This window comes from Lolium rigidum, chromosome 7 (assembly GCF_022539505.1).
Source record: "Lolium rigidum isolate FL_2022 chromosome 7, APGP_CSIRO_Lrig_0.1, whole genome shotgun sequence".
NCBI lineage: Eukaryota > Viridiplantae > Streptophyta > Magnoliopsida > Poales > Poaceae > Lolium > Lolium rigidum.
The window spans coordinates 45849706-45868081 of record NC_061514.1 but is presented as its reverse complement, the minus strand read 5'-3'; the positions used below and the strand labels follow the sequence as shown (position 1 = coordinate 45868081).

Sequence of the window (18376 nt, the reverse complement as noted above, 5' to 3'; positions counted from 1 at the left end):
TTCATAGAAGTAGTGCTAGTGTCAGTGTATCGCTAAAAGTCTCCAGCTTTGTTTGTCCCATCCCTTGCCAGTTACCACAGTCCGTAACGGTTTATGATCTGCGCCATGAGGATGTTGTAGCCTGTCTCTGTGAGATGGTAGGTGTCCCAGAAGAGGAACTTGCTCGGGTCTCTGCAGTGAGAGTTTTTCTTTTTCTTTTTTCTTTTCTGCCCGCAGGCTACTTCTTTCTGTTCATTTGCTCAACTTAAATAGGCATTACATGATAACAACGTGAGCCCACACCGGCCACTAACACCACGCACTAACCACTAACTTAATTCGCTGCTGATCCGGAGGACTCAGCCTGCATGCACCACATCTAACTAACCTGAACTCGGAGATGGCCGCCGATGCCATCTTGTCGCGCCGATTGATGCCGTTGCCGCTGACCTCGCCGAGAGACGCACCTCCAAAGCCTTCACCAAGAGCGCGCCGCCGTGACACGCTCGTTGACTCGTGCTTTCCGCCAGTGATGCAACTCGCCAGCGACTTGCCTTCTTGTTCGCCACCGGTACCGCAACTCGCCGGTGACTCGCCTTCATGTTGTCGCCGACGCACCTTGTCGACGACTCGCACATGAGCGACGAATTTCTTCATGGCAATGGCCTCCACACCTTGGCCATCACCTCCTTGCCGCCGGTGACACAACTTACCGGGCAGCATACCTTCCTCCATCGCTCGCGACGCAGCTTGACGATGATGGAGACTTGGACATCAATCGCACGAGGCTCTGATACCAAGTGTAGGAGCTGCACCTTGCAGCTCCATCTCATCTCTCTGATCTCTCTTGTATCTCTCTCTCACACAAACCCAACACACGCATGCAGGTACCAAGGAAGAACACGATGGCTTTGCCTAGGCTCTCATCCTTGGCACTCACAAAAACTACATTGTTTCTTTTCTGCCCGCAGGCTGCTTCTTTCTGTTCATTTGCTCAACTTAAATAGGCATTACATGATAACAACGTGAGCCCACACCGGCCACTAACACCACGCACTAACCACTAACTTAATTCGCTGCTGATCCGGAGGACTCAGCCTGCATGCACCACATGTTAACTCCTATCTACCACACGAATTCTAGATCGGGATTCACAGCAGTTCTATATAATCCACACCAGATTCATCACAGATTCGATTACAAGCTTTTCCACTCTACCTCGGCCGAAGCCGCTACTTCCAAGCCAACCTCTTCCTGACGTCCGCCGTCGCTATTTGAACCCCTGATTGCGTAGACCAGTCGTCAGTCTCCGAACCGGGCTGGTACTCGTTTGGTCCTCGGTGCTCTTGGGCCTTCCTCCCGGGCCGTTGACTCGGGCCGACCGATGGTTCGCTAACAATCCCCTCCCCCGAGAAACCGCTTGTCCCCAAGCGGGTGCCGCCGGAAAATGTTGTCGCAGAGCTTCGCAGTCTTCCCATGTCGCCAGCTCTTCCGACATACCGGACCATTGTACCAGCACTTGTGATACCGTCGAGGCTCCTCTGCGACAGATTCTCCTCTGCAGCACCTTGAAAGGAACCTGCAAATAGGGATCAGCATCGGGGAGGTTTTGATGTACCTGGACATGAGGGCCAATCACTTTCTTCAGCTGCGACACATGTATAACTGAGTGTATTTTGCTGTGTTCAGGAAGTTCCAGCCGATAAGCAACCTTGCCAACTCGAGCTAGCACACGGAAGGGGCCATAGTACTTGTATGCCAATTTCTGGTTAGAACGGAACACCACAGAATTCTGAATGTATGGTTGCAGTTTCAGAAACACCATATCATCCACTGCAAATTCTCGGAAAATGCGCTGCTTGTCGGCTGATGCTTTCATCTTCTGTTGTACCCGCAAGAGTTGTTGTCGCAGTACTGCAGTAACCGCAGAACGTTCGTCCAGCCACTGCTGTAACTCTGTTACTTGACAAGCATCATCAGGCACAATCCCAAAGTGGCGTGGTGGGTGGTTATACAGAACCTCAAATGGTGTTTTGTTCAACGCCGAATGCCAGTTAGTGTTATACCAGTACTCTGCCAATGATAGCCATTCGACCCATTTCTTAGGGCATACCTGGGCAAAGCAACGCAAGAAGGCCTCCAAAGACTGATTAACCCGTTCAGTTGCTCCGTCAGTCTGGGGATGGTAAGATGAACTGAGTCGCAGCTGGGTGCCCGTCAAACGAAATAATTCCTTCCAGAATTGACTAGTGAAAATAGGGTCGCGATCCGAAATAATGGACGCGAGCATACTCGTGCAATTTGTAGATGTTGTCGAGAAATAGACGAGCAATACCAGCTGCAGAGTAAGGATGCGCAATTGGGATGAAATGAGCAAACCTTGAGAACTTGTCCACTACGACCATCACACCATCGTAACGTCCAGATTTAGGGAAACCACTGACAAAGTCCATGGATACCACTTCCCAAGCATGATTGGGGACAGGCAGTGGTTGAAGCAAACCTGGATAACGAACTCGCTCTGGCTTGGCACGCTGGCGGATTAAGCATTCTTGAACTAAGCGTTTAACAAATTGCTTCATCAAAGGCCATGTGAACAACTGCTTGACACGCCTGTATGTAACAGGGAAACCTGAATGACCTCCTGACGCGCTGGCATGCAATGCCAACGTGACACTAGCTTGTAAGGTTGGATTGAAACCTAGCCATATGCGCCCTTTCTTGCGAATGACTCCCTCCTTGAGTGTGTAACCATCTACACCTTCAGGTTTTAGTGCCAGTCGTTCCAGAAGCGCCTTTGCCATAGCATCCTTCTGATAACCCTCAACCAACTCTTCAATCCAGACTGGACGAACAGATGAGATAGCTGCAAGGTGAGCGTGTTGATGTGGCCGGCGAGATAAAGCATCTGCCGCAGTATTATCACTCCCTTTCCCGTAAACAATAGTGTACTCGCAGACCCAGCATCTTGGTCAACGCTTTATGCTGCCAAGTTGTGTGCAAGTGTTGATCATTGAGGTGAGCAAGACTTCTCCGATCGATAACTATTTTGAATTCCCCACACTGAAGATATGGGCGCCATTGATCTATTGCCATCAGAATAGCTAAGTATTCTTTTTCATATGTCGAGAGTCCTTTTGTTCGTGGACCCAATGCTCTGCTCACAAAAGCAATAGGATGGCCTGCTTGCAAGAGGACAGCACCAATACCATTATCAGAGGCATCTGTTTCAACCACGAATTGCTTAGCAAAGTCAGGTAAGCTCAACACTGGAGCATTGATGAGAGCATGCTTAAGTGCTTGAAAGGATTGGTCTGTCTCGTTGGTCCAAACATACAAAACTCCTTTGCGCAACAAGTTGGTCAAAGGCTTGGCAATAACTCCATAGTTCTTCACAAATTTCCTATAATATCCCGATAGACCCGAAAACTGCGAAGTTCCTTGACGAGAGGTTGGGACAGGCCAATCTCTCACCGTTGCTATCTTGGATTGATCCGTAGAAACACCGCCGCCGAAATAACATGCCCAAGATAAGCAATACTAGGTCTGTGCAAACTCACATTTAGACATCTTCACTTGCCAACTATGCTCTTGGAGTCTCTGCAGTACCAAAGCAATATGCTTCAAGTGATCGTCATAGCTTGAACTGTAAATCAGAATATCATCGAAAAAGACCAGCACAAATTTACGCAGGTAATACTTCAATGTGTCATTCATCGCACTAAGGAAAGTAGCAGGCGCCCCTGTCAACCCAAAGGCCATGACAGTGAATTCGAATTGTCCATGATGAGTGGCAAATGCTGTTTTAAACTCTTCTCCTGGCGCCAGACGGATCTGATGATAACCAGCTCGCAAGTCCAACTTAGAAAACCAACATGCTCCAGCTAGCTCATCCGATAGGCTCATCGATAATAGGTACTGGGTATTTGCTCTTAATTGTTAGCGCATTGAGATGCCTGTAATCCACGACAATGCGCCATGAATTATCCTTCTTGCGCACAAGTATAATGGGGGAAGAGAAAGCACTTGTGCTGATCCGGATTACACCACTGGCTAGCATCTCCTGTATCTGTTTCTCGATTTCATCCTTGAGTTGAGGTGTGTATCGGTAAGCTCTCTTGTTGACTCGGTTGAGCTCCCGGCACAAGAGGAATGGAATGATCACACAGGCGCACGGGAGGTAAGCCGACGAGTTCGAGCAAAGACCGTCCGGAATTTCGTAGAATGGACTCGTACTTCCTCCGGTAGCCGTATAGTGCTCTCGGGAGAATCATGTAATAAGAACAGCTCCACAACGGTGCAAGCAAACTGCCCCGGTTGCTGACTCTGTAAGGTCACATGTTCCCCATTGTGATCAAAGGACATCCAACGCTCATCCCAATCCACATTCATAGGGCTGTGTGTGGCTAGCCAATCAAGACCTAATATTCCATCATACGTGCCAAGCTTCGGGAATTTGAAATTAGCATGGAATTCATGTCCATCACGGCATCCACGGACAGTTCATGATCCCTTGTGTACTCGCATCCGGGCTCCATCAGCCTACTTTAACCCGCAAGACATTCTTCGGAGGAGTAACATCGGACATCTCGCGCCGCAAATTTGTCGTTGATGAAAGAGTGGGTACTGCCGTAATCCACCGATAATGTCACCGTCCGCCCTTGTATGACACCGGATAACCGAAATGTGAGGGTGCCCGGGTCCTTGATTACTCGTCACCGGCTGAATCAAATGGAATTCAGCAGAAGAATTGGTAGATGACTCTTGTTCTTCATCGGACGAGTCAGGTTGAAAGAGGTCAATGACTTCTTGTAGCACATGCAATTGAACCGTGCCGCTAGCAGCGATGATCCCTGCTCCAGCGTTCTCCACAGGTATAGCAAAGCCCTCGAGCACGCCTATAATTGCGCAGATGCCGACCATTTACTCGTCGGTGGAATTACCCCGTGATCGCTGCCCTTGCTTCCGTTTAGTGTCGGTGCCGAACCGGACGACAATTCATTGGAGAAGGGACTCGTTGGAGGAGCAGGTAATGGTAATGGTCGCCTTGATGAAGGTAACGACAAGTGGAGGCGGTGGAGCCTCGTAGCAGCATTTGTTGTCGATGAGGATGCTGGTACCGCCTCGGTTGATCACCCACCTCTTCCCGCAACAGAGCGAGAGAATAGGCAGTATCGAGATCTTTGGGCCGCTGAATAGCTACAGCAGCTCTCACAGTATGCTTTAAACCATCAACGAATCTAGTAACATAGTGCATGGAGTCTAAATTTGGTTCATAAGCTGTCAATTGGTCTATGAGTTCAGAAAAACTTTCTATATAAGCTGACAACCGTACTGATTTGGTGTATATGGTATAACCGTCGTAACATGGACTGATGTTGATCTCGACCAAAACGAACCACCAGCCATGAACAAAACTCTTCCCAAGTAGCCGTCGCTATTTTGCGTTGCACCGATCGCGCAGCCAACGCGCAGCAGCTCCTTCAAACTTCATGGTGGCCACGGGAATCCACATCGATCGATGCGTCCCGTACATAGCAAAGTAATCCTCGCAGCGTTGCTGCCACAATTTGGGACACTCGCCATCGAATTTTGGGAAATCAACCTTGGGTAGAGAACGGTGTTGTGTGTGCGACTCGGTGTCTCGGTGATGGGAGGAGGAACTATCGGTGCGACGGAAACTATGGTATGCGGCATCGGGATAGAGAGTAGGATGGCGACCGCCTTGCGCACCTCGACCGGAGGAGGCACATAAACACCGCCGGTGTCATGGGCCTTCCCCGGAGTAGTTTGTCGTCGCCGAGCCCGTCCGGGCAAGCTTCGCCGTCTCGCGGCGTGAGAGGTGGCGTGGAAGCGGATGCCGACGCCGCCATGGGCTTGGGGTCGCCGCCTTCCATGCGCGCGTGGATCGCACCGATCTCGTCACGGATCTCGCTCAGCGCCGCCATGGTGATGCCATGGAGATCTAGCGCCTCCCGCTTGTGATCCGCAAGTGCCGCCGCCGCCTCGGCCTTCTGCTCGTTGACGAGCTTGACCATGGTGTCGAAGATCTGCTGCTTGGTGAAGCCCTCCACCTCCATGGCGATTTGTCTGGTGTACTGGCGGGTGCGGTGGTGGGTGGGTGGGGGAAAATTTTGCTCCAGATCGGAACGGCTCTAATACCAGATTGTTAAATCCTATCTACCACACGAATTCTAGATCGGGATTCACAGCAGTTCTATATAATCCACACCAGATTCATCACAGATTCGATTACAAGCTTTTCCACTCTACCTCGGCCGAAGCCGCTACTTCCAAGCCAACCTCTTCCTGACGTCCGCCGTCGCTATTTGAACCCCTGATTGCGTAGACCAGTCGTCAGTCTCTGAACCGGGCTGGTACTCGTTTGGTCCTGGTGCTCTTGGGCCTTCCTCCTGGGCCGTTGACTGGGCCGACCGATGGTTCGCTAACACCACATCTAACTAACCTGAACGCTGCTAGAGCTAGTCTCACGCTGTGGCATACTTATCTTAATTATCTACTTATCCTCGCATCTAATTAAACAGAGCACTTTCAGCTTGCATGTACCTACAAGACCACATCTGCTGTGTGTATATGCCGCAGCCTACCAAGCTAGCTCGACTAAACACATGCATGAACAAAACTTAACACGATAAACTACTAAACAACAAGGTTAACTCCAACATGCAGGCGTCCGCCGTGTACCTGTTACACGTCAGGGTCACCTCGAACAGCCCCGTGCCGCAGCAGCCTCGGTTGGACACGTCGAATCCTAGCAAGAAACAGACCGAATTCCGTCAACAAACGAGACAGGTGCATCTCCTCGATCGGCCTTCTTACTTAGTTAGGATTAGGACGATGATGAAACGAGCTGTGCTGGGTACCGTAGGCTGCCGGGCGCTGCACCATGTCGAGCAGCGGGTTGTAGAGGTCGATGTACTTGAGCACCGAGCCCGGGAGCTCCGCCGAGCCGTTGAGCAGCTTGATCTCCTTCTCCAGTGCCGCGTTGTACAGCACGGACGCCTGGTTGTAGAGGGAGACGCACTCCCGGTCGTGTCCACCGGCGATGGTCCGCTGCGACGGCACGCACCCGATGGGCGGCGCGCCGGCGATGCTCAGCCGCCGCGCGCCCTCGCCGTACAGTTTCTGCCCAAATCGATCCACACCGTGAGCGACATGTACATGCATGGCCAGTTGGCCACCATGTTGTGGAGTGCATGCTTAATCGGTCGATCGGTGGTTACCTTGATGAAGTCCGTGGCGCACTGGACGAGGTACTCGATGTAGGACTCGAGGTCGTAGTCTCGCCGGAACGGCGTGGTGAAATAGGTGTTGGCAAGGTCGTCCGTGCCGGTGACCACCAGGTACAGGCTGGTCGACACGATGTAGGCGGCTCGCTGCGTGCCGGCGATGCTGTCTAGCTTACCCTTGTACTCCTTGAACAGGTCTAGCTGGTTGTCCATGCTGAGAACCGACTGAAACACAAACACCAGAGTTAATTGGATCGGAAATGCCGGGAAGTATATACATTAAGAAGAGAAAAACAATGGACTTCCAAGTTGATTGTTCGATCTTGGAAGTGGAGATCGAAAATGCGGGCGGGGAGCTCTCACCACGAGCTCGGACGTGAGGGGATCGAAGCCGCAGCCGCCGGAGGCGAAGCTGACGCCTGTTAGGAGATCCCAGTCGCTGAGCTCCGTGCCGAGGTAAGCCGGCACGTACTGCTTCAGGCCCATCCGAGTAGCTGGAATGTTCCAACGGTCAAACTCCAGACGGTGTCAGTGTCACAGCCATGCGTGCGGGAACCAGTAGCGTACCGAGGATGTCGCCGACGATCTTGCCGTTGCTGAACCTGCCGGTGGCGTTGTGGCCGGGGAAGTCCTGGCCGTAGGGCGCGAAGTTGGCCCGCACCGCCGAGGTGAGGCCGTTGTTGTTGCCCGAGTCCACGATGGAGTCACCGAACAGGATCAGCGCCGGCGGCCGCGTCGACCGAGGAATAGTGGCAGTGGGCAGCGGCGCCGGGGGAGCAATGCAGCTGGACTGACGTACAAGCGTCAGTAGCATGAGAGCTAGTACGAGACGCCGAGATGCTCCACCAGCCGTGCATTTGCTCGCCATTGTTGTCCTAACCTGGCGTTGGTCAAGTTGACTAATCACTCGTACTGCTTCTTTCCGATCGGCGCTGTCTTCCTCTCCTCTTGTAGAGTGGATTGGACGACGGAGAATTTATTTTATCTATATCATGACTTGCATATTTCGCTCTCCGTTTCTTGCAAGACGGAAATTTAGGCTAGCGTATCACTTAAATTTTCCGGATAACGAATTCACAAGTTTTGGCCACCTCCATTATTTTCCTTATTGCAAGTTTGCTTTAAGCTTACGTGCATACATTGTTTCTCACTGTTTTTTTTTAGTCTTCTCACTGTTTTTTTAGTCTAAGGGCATCTCCAACTGGCGACGCAAACGGTCGCGCGTGCCTAAAATCCGTTAGGAACCAGGTCCATCGACCGACTTATAATAACCAAACAGTCCGTGGATACGCAAACATGGTGCATATTTGCGCCTTGGAAGCATCGCGGCGGACGCGCCAAGTGACCGTTCGTTTTTTTTTTTCGAGTCTAAGGGCATCTCCAGCGAGACGATGCAAACGGACTCTGAGCGACCGTTTGCGTCCGCGCGGGCCTAAAATCCGTCAGGAACCAGGTCCAGCGGCACGACGCATAGTGACCGGGCCGTTCGTGGAGACACAAACACAACGCATATTTGCGCCTTGGATGCATCGCGGCGGACGGGCCAAGTAACCGCTCGCTTTTTTACCGGGCCAGCCTAGCACCGAGCCATAAGACTATCGAGCGCATCGCTTCCGCGGCCACCGCTTCCATGGTCATCGCTTTCGTGTTTGTGTCGGAGCCTTCGCCATCAATGTCGTGGCTGCCTCTTCTGCACACGCACTGGCGGGCGGTGGCTTGTCTTCTGCGCCGCCATCAATGGCATCGTGTCCCACGAGAACCCGACCTTAAAAGTCGACCAGCATCGTCCCTGCCATTGCCCACACCACCGACACCTCCACTCCAACCCCTCACCACCGCGCGCCACCGCATAACCATGAGGAAGAAGATGCACGGCTCCGAGGCATCCGATAGCGGCACCAAGAAGGCGGAGCGGGCGCACAGGGTGCTGCTACCCGTCGAGGTGGCGCGGCTCATGCACAAGAACTGGACGCCGTGCGACGGCTGTCGTGACAAGCACCAGCATGGCAGCGGCTGGCGGCTCAGCCACCTCCGGGTTCCTGTCCCGCCCGTGCCACTACGCAAGCCAGGCAGGAGCGTCGAGATCCGGCGCAGACGGCGGTACCTGCCGGCGGACCTCCGCACCGATTCCGCCTTTGCCGTCGACTCCAACAACTGGCACACCTGGCGCAAGACCGAGGAGGATCCGAGGAGGCAGGCGGGCTTCCTCGGCGACAGTGACTTCCCGTTTGACCAGTCATCGCCGCCTCGTCGTCGGACACAGCAGCCGCCGGCGCCTCCACAGGACGACAGCGACGAACACATCGATGCGCTGGCCTACCACAACGAGAAGGCCAAGGACGACAGCGACGACTTCGTCGCTTACATTTTTCACGAATGGCAGTCGGCCATGGCAGAGGGCTGAAAGTTCGAGTTCCCGGCGACGATGATGGACGACGAGATCGCGAGGCTCGGCGTCCTCGTCTCGGAGGTGGATCAACCGGTGCAGCTACTGCTGCCCCGAAACGCCATGGCATCATGCCGCAAGAGCAAGAGCCTTGTCCACCTCTCTCAAAAACTTGCCAACGAAATGCAACAAAAAGTATTAGTCGAGCTGATGGGTTTGCAGTACAAAGCAAGGGGATGGATAACACAGCAGATAATGCTTTGTTTAGATTATTGCCAGTTGACAATGAATTGTATGCCGTTTATGTATGCCGCGCGCACCCGTTGGCTTGAATCTATTGTTGAAGGCTATAATGAAGGTGAGCAAGCAAAAACCGTTCTTCAGGAACATAGCCTTGTGAGATCTAATAATCAAGGGTACTCTTAAACAAAGGAAATATGCGCTTCAAGGATCGAATATGGTTGGGCAATAATAATGCTCTGTGGAAGCCATTTCCACTGTTTAACCTTAATTTTTTTTTTCTCAATCAACATTGTTCCGGACTTCTGGTGTTATTTACGTGCAATTTTGACTTAGAATGTGTAACCGAATTTTGTGCTGAAACTTTACGGCACGCTGTTGCCAAAATAATTCGAACTTTCTCACAATTTCTTTCGTAGTGAACTAGGAGTAGGTAGGATGTAGTGCACGATAGTGCATACTGGAGAAGTTCCCGGCCTGGTGACAGTAGCTGTCACAATGTCAAACCAAACCTTTCCGGACGTGCACAACATGTCGGTAACAAAGTTGCATCTGGCAACATGGATATGATCTGTGAGATCAAAAAATTTAAACGGACAAACCATGTTTAAATATTCTAGAAAAAAATTGACAACAAACATATGTCCTATATTTGCAACCCCTAAAAATCGCAGCTTTAAATTCGACCTACACTTAGAGGACAAAAAAAGACAAATCTGAGGTGTGAATAGTGTGAAATATTGTTCAACAAAAGCTAGCACTATTCACAGGAGAGTTTATTATTTTCATTTCCCTGTGTGTAGATGGACTTTTGGGCTGAATATTTTTTAGAGTTGTAGATACAACCCGTAAGTATGTTGTATAGAAGTTTCAGATTTTTTTGCAATTTGTACAAATGAATTTTGTTAGCTAATCCTATGATCTCACCTAATGGAATCATCCTATACAAGTCTTCCCCCAGACAACACCTAATCGCCAAGGGAACGCTTCGCTCACACGTGTTCCTTCAGTCGCTAATCCATCTGTATACGATGTGCTCCGCTTTCTTCAGTTTTTTATTTTTACAAATATTCAGATTCTGAAATAATTTGAAATCGAACAAAATTTAAATTTGAATAAATAATTTTAAATCAAACAAAATTTAAATTTGAACAAATAATTTTAAATCGAAAAAATTCAAATTTGGACAAATAATTTCAAATTGAACAAAATTTAAATTCGAACAAAATTTTGAATTTGAACAAAAATTCAAATTTGAACAAAATTTAAATTTGAACAAATAATTTTAAATCGAACAAAATTTAAATTTGAACAAATTTTGAATTTGAACAAATTTATAATATGCACGTTTTTTAAATCTGAACAAAAAAAATCAGAACAAAATTCGAAATCAGTAACACCAAAAAATAAACCAACAAAAACGAAAAACCTGAGAACCCCCGAAAAAATCGGAAAATAAAAGGAAAGGGCAAATCTTATACACCGACCAGGTCGGCCGCCATCGCGCGCCGCACCCCCACCCGCGCGAGGTATGAGCCGTCCTGGTCGGCCCAGTTAGCCTATTTTTCTGTTTTTAGTTTTCTTTTTTCTTTCCTTTTCCTTTTCTACTTTCTGTTTATTTTTTTTTATTTTTTTCAAATTTGAAAATAGTTCAAATTCAGAGAATGTTCAAAGTTTAAAAATATTTAAATTTGAAAACCGTTAAAATACAAAAAATGTTCAAATTATAAAAGCATTCAAATTTGAAATTCGTTCGAATTTGAAAAATGTTCAAATTATAAAAGCGTTTAAATTTGAAATCCGTTCAAATATATAAAGCGTTCAAATTTGGAAAAATGTTCAAATTCGAAAAATGTTCATAACTAAAAATGTTAATTTTTGGAAAAAATAAATTTTACGAATTTAAATTATATCCATATCCAAAAATGATCAAATTTCAAAAAAAAAAAATCAAAATCTGAACATTTTTAAAATTTAAATTTTTTTGAATATGAACAGATTTTGAAATTTTATTCTCCGAAAATATATTTTTTAAAAGTTAGATATTGAAAAAGAAAAATATTAACAGAAAAAACAGCAAAAAAAAGAAGAAAAAACGTACGTACTCTTAATGGACCGCGGTCCAACCAACTGACCTAGTTGCTGGAGTGTGAGGTGCCCCGCCGACCAAATCGGTGTACAACAACCCCCAAAGGTAAGCCCGTGCGTACCAGGCGCTAATGAGCCGGCCCACCCTATCCGTCGTTTGAGCGGGAGTGAATCGCTCCCGCAATAAGCGGCGATAGGGATTGCGCCATACACGGCACACTTTTCTTAGTGGAATCACATGTGAGTGGGGATGTAAATGCTACGGATAATTTTCGCTCCGAATCTGAATCCGCACCTGTATCCGTTTTTGAGGATATGGTATGCATTTTTAAAAATTTACAGGATATTGATACGGATGCGGATAGTAATTAAGTGAATACTCGACAGATTCAAAGCTAGAAAACTCGGAATGGGAGACTTATTTCTTTTCTTGATGATTGCAAGCTGTGCCAAATAAAGTAGAGGATATGGTATTGATATTATCCGACGGATACGAATTATCCGCCATTTTTTGTGGATTATCCGAGGTCCACAAAGAGGATAATCTGAGAAAATTAGCCCGATCCTAAATATTTAGACAATACAGTTAGTTCATCGCCAAAATATGTATTTTATTACCACACAATTTGCTTTGTTGTATAAATAAGTGTGTACATTTAGCTATAGTCTATATGGGTGTGCAAAATCCGCACTCATAGTCTATAATACAAACATATTTACTTAAAAAAGCATACTTCTATTTTTATGTGTATATTTTCTTAATAATTCGCTTCCGATTCGAGTCCGATCCGAATCCGGTCCATATCCGTAATCTGATATAATCTGCATCCGAATCCGTATCTGACCATTATCCGCTCCGATCCAAAAATTTTATAAAAATATGGTAAATGATATGGTAAAAGCAATATCCGATCTGATCCGATCTCGTTTACATCATTACATGTGAGTGGATTTTGGGATGCACATTTTCCTGCCTAGCTACCTCGTCAACTGGCTATTTTCTGAAGATGGCCCGAGTTGAGAGAGCGGTTAGGCTTGTTGGGCCTCTACAATCTTGATCGGCCCAATCCCCATCCATCCAAAATTCCGACAGGACGATGAGGCGGACCACGGCGTTGCTGCTGCGCCACGGCGGCGGCGGGATCCCGCAGCCGCTCGCCGACGTGCTCGTTTGCCCCCTGTCCAAGAAGCCTCTCAGGTAGGCAAGAGAAGTCCGTCCAAGACAAATTTGTCTCTACTTCTACCCGCAGCCCGCTTACCTCTGCATCTGCACGCTTTCTTTTGCCCATCAGGTACTGCGAGGCCAGCGGTTCTCTGATCAGCGACGCCGTCGGCATCTCCTTCCCGGTGAGAACCTATGTCTTCTCCCGCTATACATCAGCGCTCTGGTCGTCATACCCTACATTGAATACCTAGGTTGTTCACGGTTCTAGTCGCCCATCCATCCATGCTTGCCTTTTACCTGTTTGTTGTTTTGCCGCAGCTGAGAAATCTTGAAGTAAAAAAAGACGAGGGTGATTTCTTGGCATGATCATGCAATATAACGGGGTAAAACTCATAGCAGAGAGTCAATAGAGGAATTAGCTAATGATCATAGTGAGATTGTTTTAAGAGGCATTTCTTGCGGTTTTTGAGGATTTGATTAATGAAGATGAGGTGATTTCATTTGGGAGCTGACTTGTGCACATGGTATCATCATGTCGAACATGGTGTAAATTTGGCGGTTCTATAGTGCATTTTACCAGCACCCAAGGGCCTGCGTAGTTTGTTGGGGACGTGATAAAACTAGCACACAGTGATACAAGGGCATCATGCTACTAGAAACTAGTGGCAGAAACTAGTGGCGCTGCATGCGGCAATCAAGGCGTACCATGTCGCTGCTGGAATAAACTAGAGATGGAGGGTGAGAGTAGCAAATGGTGGGAGTAAACATAAGTGGCTCATTGCCAACTGATTTGATGTTCTAAGTTCTAACTAGGGGATTTTTTATGTTACTAGCTTTGATTTTTAGGATGGATATGTTATTGCTGAATCAGGATTTCTGGACTATCAGTTGAAAAAAATGAACCCATGGAGTTTCATGATCTCAATTTATTGTTTCGTGTAGCATTTCACCAATTTCTTTTTGTCAGGATTGGTGTAGGTGCCATACTTACACCACTCCTTTTAAATAGCATCTCTGGCATTTCCATTCATCATTTTTGCTTGGCAGTTAGCCCTGATTCCATTCTGTCGTTGACTCCAGATAGTAGATGGAATTCCTTTTCTCCTACCGAAAGATGGGAAATTGCTTGAGGACCACCAGGAGAAATCAGGACATGACACCAGCCCTAGGCAATCCTCTAATTGAATCCAAGTTGTGGTAGCAGCCGACAAAATTGTTCCGTATTAGGAAAAAGAAACTGGGATCAAAATAAGAGGTTGTGCTCTATTCAAACTGTTTCTTATTGCAGTAAAGCATTGCCATATTGATGCGTACGGCTGTTACACCATTGCTGTTGGCAATAATTTGCTTTTGCTTTTTTCTCTTTTTGTGGGTGTACATGTACAGAGAACCTAGCATACAAATCACTAGGACTCTAGGATCCGGATCTCGATATGCTCGAACTCTGCCTTAGAAAGGACTTCTGCAGAAAAAATTCTGAATCGGTCCTTAAAAATTAGTCTGTTCCTGGAACTACAAGAAACTTTTTGGGGCAGCAAATCAACGATTCACTCGAGGAACCACTTGGACTGCCTAGCTGATCAATTATGTTGGAGGATTTCCTTGAACCAGCCGTGTAAAAAGATGAACAATAAAAGACTTGGCACCAACTGATGGAATGAACAGATCTGTTAGCACAAGCAAAATTTTGGGGCATATCTGAAACTGGAATAATCTGGAGGGAGAAAACAAGAGTTCTCTTGAGGAATTACCTTTTGAGATGATCAATTATTTGCACCTTTGTGGTGTTTCTTTTCTCAACTGAAAAGAAGATTTTGGAGGATTTTCTTGAACCTGACATGAATATTCTATGAAGAGAAGATGAACAGGAAAAGCCCACCTTGTAAAGCCAAAAAAATAGGAAAGCTGGAGACTACCTGCCGAAGGAAAGTTTGTGGCAGATGCAAGTCTTACGCCTGTCCGACTGTTGGTCTGGTGAGGAACATAGTACGTACACATACACATGCAGAGATGCATATTTCTGCGTAGCATCCAACAACCATTACATGCCTGTCATCTGCAGTTGACTGGAACTGAACATCATCTCAGCTTTGCTTCCAGTATCGGTTACTACATAATTGATCAGATGGCATGAAACATAGAACGATCCATGGAGACAGGAGTGATGTGACACGTGTTACGGACAGAGTTGTGATTAGTGACAGCTCACCTTGGCCCACATTCTGCAGGCAGAACAAAATAGCAACAGTCAGTGTACCTAACTGTGATCACACACTCAACTCTCACTCATTTCCTCCGGTTAAACCCTTGCAGGTTACCGAGGTTGCTTAGCCATGGGAGAAGAAGCTCCCCGGCTTTTGTGCTCATGAAGCAACATGCAACATAGCTCAGCCGACACATATGCTTGGCCATGCAACCCCTAACTAACATTGTTTTTAGAAAAGGAACTATACATTGTTAAGATCCTACATTTATGCTTTCGTAGTACTCAGTTGATAAGTCGAACCGGTACGGCAGAAGAGACGCACATGAGGCGATGAAGGCGCTCACAACCTATCTAGGGTTTTGTCCCTCTCGCCGGCGACGCTGCCGGTCCGCTCCGCCTATGGTGGCCTTAGGGCCTCTCGGCGACGGGAAGGTTTTTGTTTTTCTAGCTTATTCTCAATGTCTTCTTCAGGATGGTGAGGTGACGGCTACATCCTGAAGTTAGAATAAGGTCCTATCCACCATACCCTCGCTCCGATGGTTTGTCTAGCATCGGCGGAGGGCGCGTGGAGTCATGTATCCGGCGAATCTTTTGGGACCCGGTTGGTTTCTATGTTACTTGGTATGATTTTGGATCAATCTCTTCCGATCTACAATTATCATCATCGGCGATGGTTGCTCCTCTGGTGCGTTGGTCCTTTGGGGACTTATTAGCACGACGACTTCCCGTATGTCTACTACAACAAGCTCTACTACGACAAGTTTTGTCTGGCTCCAATGATGGAAGGGCGAGGATGGCGGCGCGCCTTCGGCTCGGCTAGTGTTTGTAGTCATCACAAGGTGGTCCAATGACCTTTTTGTATTTTTAATTATTTTTAGGCCTCTTTGTTGATGATTATTAGATCGGTGGAATTTTCGCAAATATTTTTTTTATAAGACTTAAATGGGATAAGTGCTCACGTCTTGGATTTGTTGGAGGTGAGTAATGCTGCTTCATTTTGCTTGACGAGTCGACTGTCGAGCTATTGGTTGATTTTTGATTCGGCTCTGTCCTTGCACAGTTTGACAGCACGCTTTTATAGCGCATGAACAAGCAAAACTAGCAGTCGCTGCATTTCCGCTGTGATTTCTATCCCCTGTCCAGTCCAGCGCGCGGCAAAGAACAACATCGCGCAAATTCCCAACAGCCCCTGAAAAATCAGCGCGCGCTCTCGGCTGACAGCGATTCTACTGTTCCACTGCTCCCCATTCAACCTTGCCGCGCCGTTCTGCCGCTCCCGAAGCTTCAAATCGAAGTGCCTCCACAAAGCGGTAGCCTTTGCGCGTCGACCTGAGGGATTTGCGGCGCCAATGTGGGAAATCTACAGCGTTGGCGTTGTTTCCCCTCCGCTGCGCGCAGACGCCGGAGAGATGGCTTGATTGGAGCGGAACCGCCCCCGATTTGCTGTGGATGCACCTCGCCGACTACTATTTGCTGTATTTGATGTATTGTCCGGGGACTATTTGTTGTATTGAGATAGACCAATTTGTTGTATTTGCTTAGGCAAATTTATTGTATTGATAGGAACTATTTGTTTGAGTTGTGAGCAATAAAAGACTGATTTGTTGTTGATTTTAAGTATCCGTTTGATCTTTGTAGCGTAACAGTTTGTATCAATTGTTGTTTGTGCAGCGCCAGCATGCGGTTAAATCTAGCGTCTGGAAAAGCGCCCGCTTCGCCAAATTTTAGCGTTTTCGGTGAAGCAAAACGTCTTTGCACCGTAAAAACATCAAAACATGTATTGTATCCATATTTTAGCGCGTGGCGCGATATCGCTTCTGTTAGAGTTGCTCTTAGCTTTCGCGTCCAAGAAGCTTTGTATCCACGGAAAGGGACACAGTGGAGGTTTTAGGTGCACCTTCTCCATCATCAACCCCTTTTGCTATTGATTCACACACTAGCCTTATATAAACCATCGAAATCCAGCCAGCCTTACAACGATGTTGGTCACTCCAGCTCGCTGCAAATCATCGCACTCGCGCGCACATATACCTAGCTGCGTCGCAATTAAGAACCGTTCAGATGGTGACGACGATGGGGCACGTGGTGGCGCTGCTCTCCGCGGCTCTCTCCGGCGGGGCGGTCGGTAAGGTGGCGGAGGAGCAATGCCGCGGCTGCAGTCGGCACGACGACCACCACCACTTGACGTCCGCGGGCTGCTGCGTGTGCATATCGAGGTTCCGCGACGGGGAGGAGATACGGCGGCTGCCGTGCGGCCACGCGTTCCACCGGGTCTGCGTCGACCGGTGGCTGGCGCTGTGCCGGCGGACGTGCCCGCTCTGCCGCCTGCACGTTGGCGGCGTGGCGGCGGTGGCGGCGGACGAGCACCAGCTCAGCGACGATCTTGCCGTCTGGTTCTCTTCTCTATTTGTCGCCGGATTGTAGGGATGTTAACATAGTTTAAAATAGCCGGCTATAGCCGGGCTATAGCTCGCTATAGCTTTTCCCGCATGATGCGGCTAACTGCATTAGTCCGCTAAAAAGTGTCAAAATCCTTAAATAGCCGGCTATAGCCAAGCTATAGCCGAATTATAGCTGTTTTGGGAGGCCACGACTATATCTTGTAGTCGGCTATTTTAAACATTGGATGTTAATTACTCCACCGTGTAGCATATCATCCACTGCTAGCTGCTGCTGCCACTGCCGGCTGTGTGCATTGCAGGGCACCTCATAATTAAGGGGCTTCTTCGATTTGATGTTCTCTTAGAGCATGTTTAATAGGCTCCATATTTTTTCACCCCTTAAAACGCGAGTAGAGGGTCCTGTATTCAGTTTTCACCGGCCGAAAAATCATCCGAGCTAGCAGACCCCGTATGACTAAACTGTAAAAGGGAATATTCCGAAAATATGCCAAATTAAAAAAAGTCCCCTTCCTCCACTCCTTCTTCCTCCTCTAGCCAGCCCCTGCGTAGCCCCTGCCCCGGCCGCCCCCCGCCGCCGCGCCTGCCCGCCGGCCGGCGGCCCACGGCTGCGCGTGAGCTTCGGCCGCCGCCCACCACGGCCGCGCCAGCCTTGGCCGCTGC

The 18376-nt window shown here is 48.3% G+C and overlaps 3 protein-coding genes across 3 annotated transcripts; 2 read left to right on the top strand and 1 right to left on the bottom strand.

Annotated features, from left to right (window-relative positions):
- Nucleotides 1-71: 71 nt before the first annotated feature.
- LOC124669314 (GDSL esterase/lipase EXL3-like) lies at nucleotides 72-8097 on the bottom strand. Its single transcript, XM_047205951.1, has 6 exons — nucleotides 7797-8097; nucleotides 7593-7723; nucleotides 7224-7454; nucleotides 6864-7125; nucleotides 6664-6751; nucleotides 72-171 (listed from the first exon to the last, which is right to left on the bottom strand). The coding sequence occupies exons 1-6, from the start codon at nucleotides 8095-8097 to the stop codon at nucleotides 72-74; spliced, it is 1113 nt and encodes a 370-aa protein (XP_047061907.1).
- A 4943-nt stretch (nucleotides 8098-13040) lies between these two features.
- Nucleotides 13041-14421, top strand: LOC124669957 (UPF0434 protein CCNA_00107-like). Its single transcript, XM_047206489.1, has 3 exons — nucleotides 13041-13141; nucleotides 13236-13290; nucleotides 14189-14421. The coding sequence occupies exons 1-3, from the start codon at nucleotides 13041-13043 to the stop codon at nucleotides 14291-14293; spliced, it is 261 nt and encodes an 86-aa protein (XP_047062445.1). The 3' UTR covers nucleotides 14294-14421.
- Nucleotides 14422-17375: 2954 nt separating this feature from the next.
- LOC124671259 (probable E3 ubiquitin-protein ligase XERICO) lies at nucleotides 17376-17738 on the top strand. Its single transcript, XM_047207649.1, has one exon. It carries the CDS (start codon nucleotides 17376-17378, stop codon nucleotides 17736-17738), a length of 363 nt encoding a protein of 120 aa, XP_047063605.1.
- The last annotated feature ends 638 nt before the right edge of the window (nucleotides 17739-18376 follow it).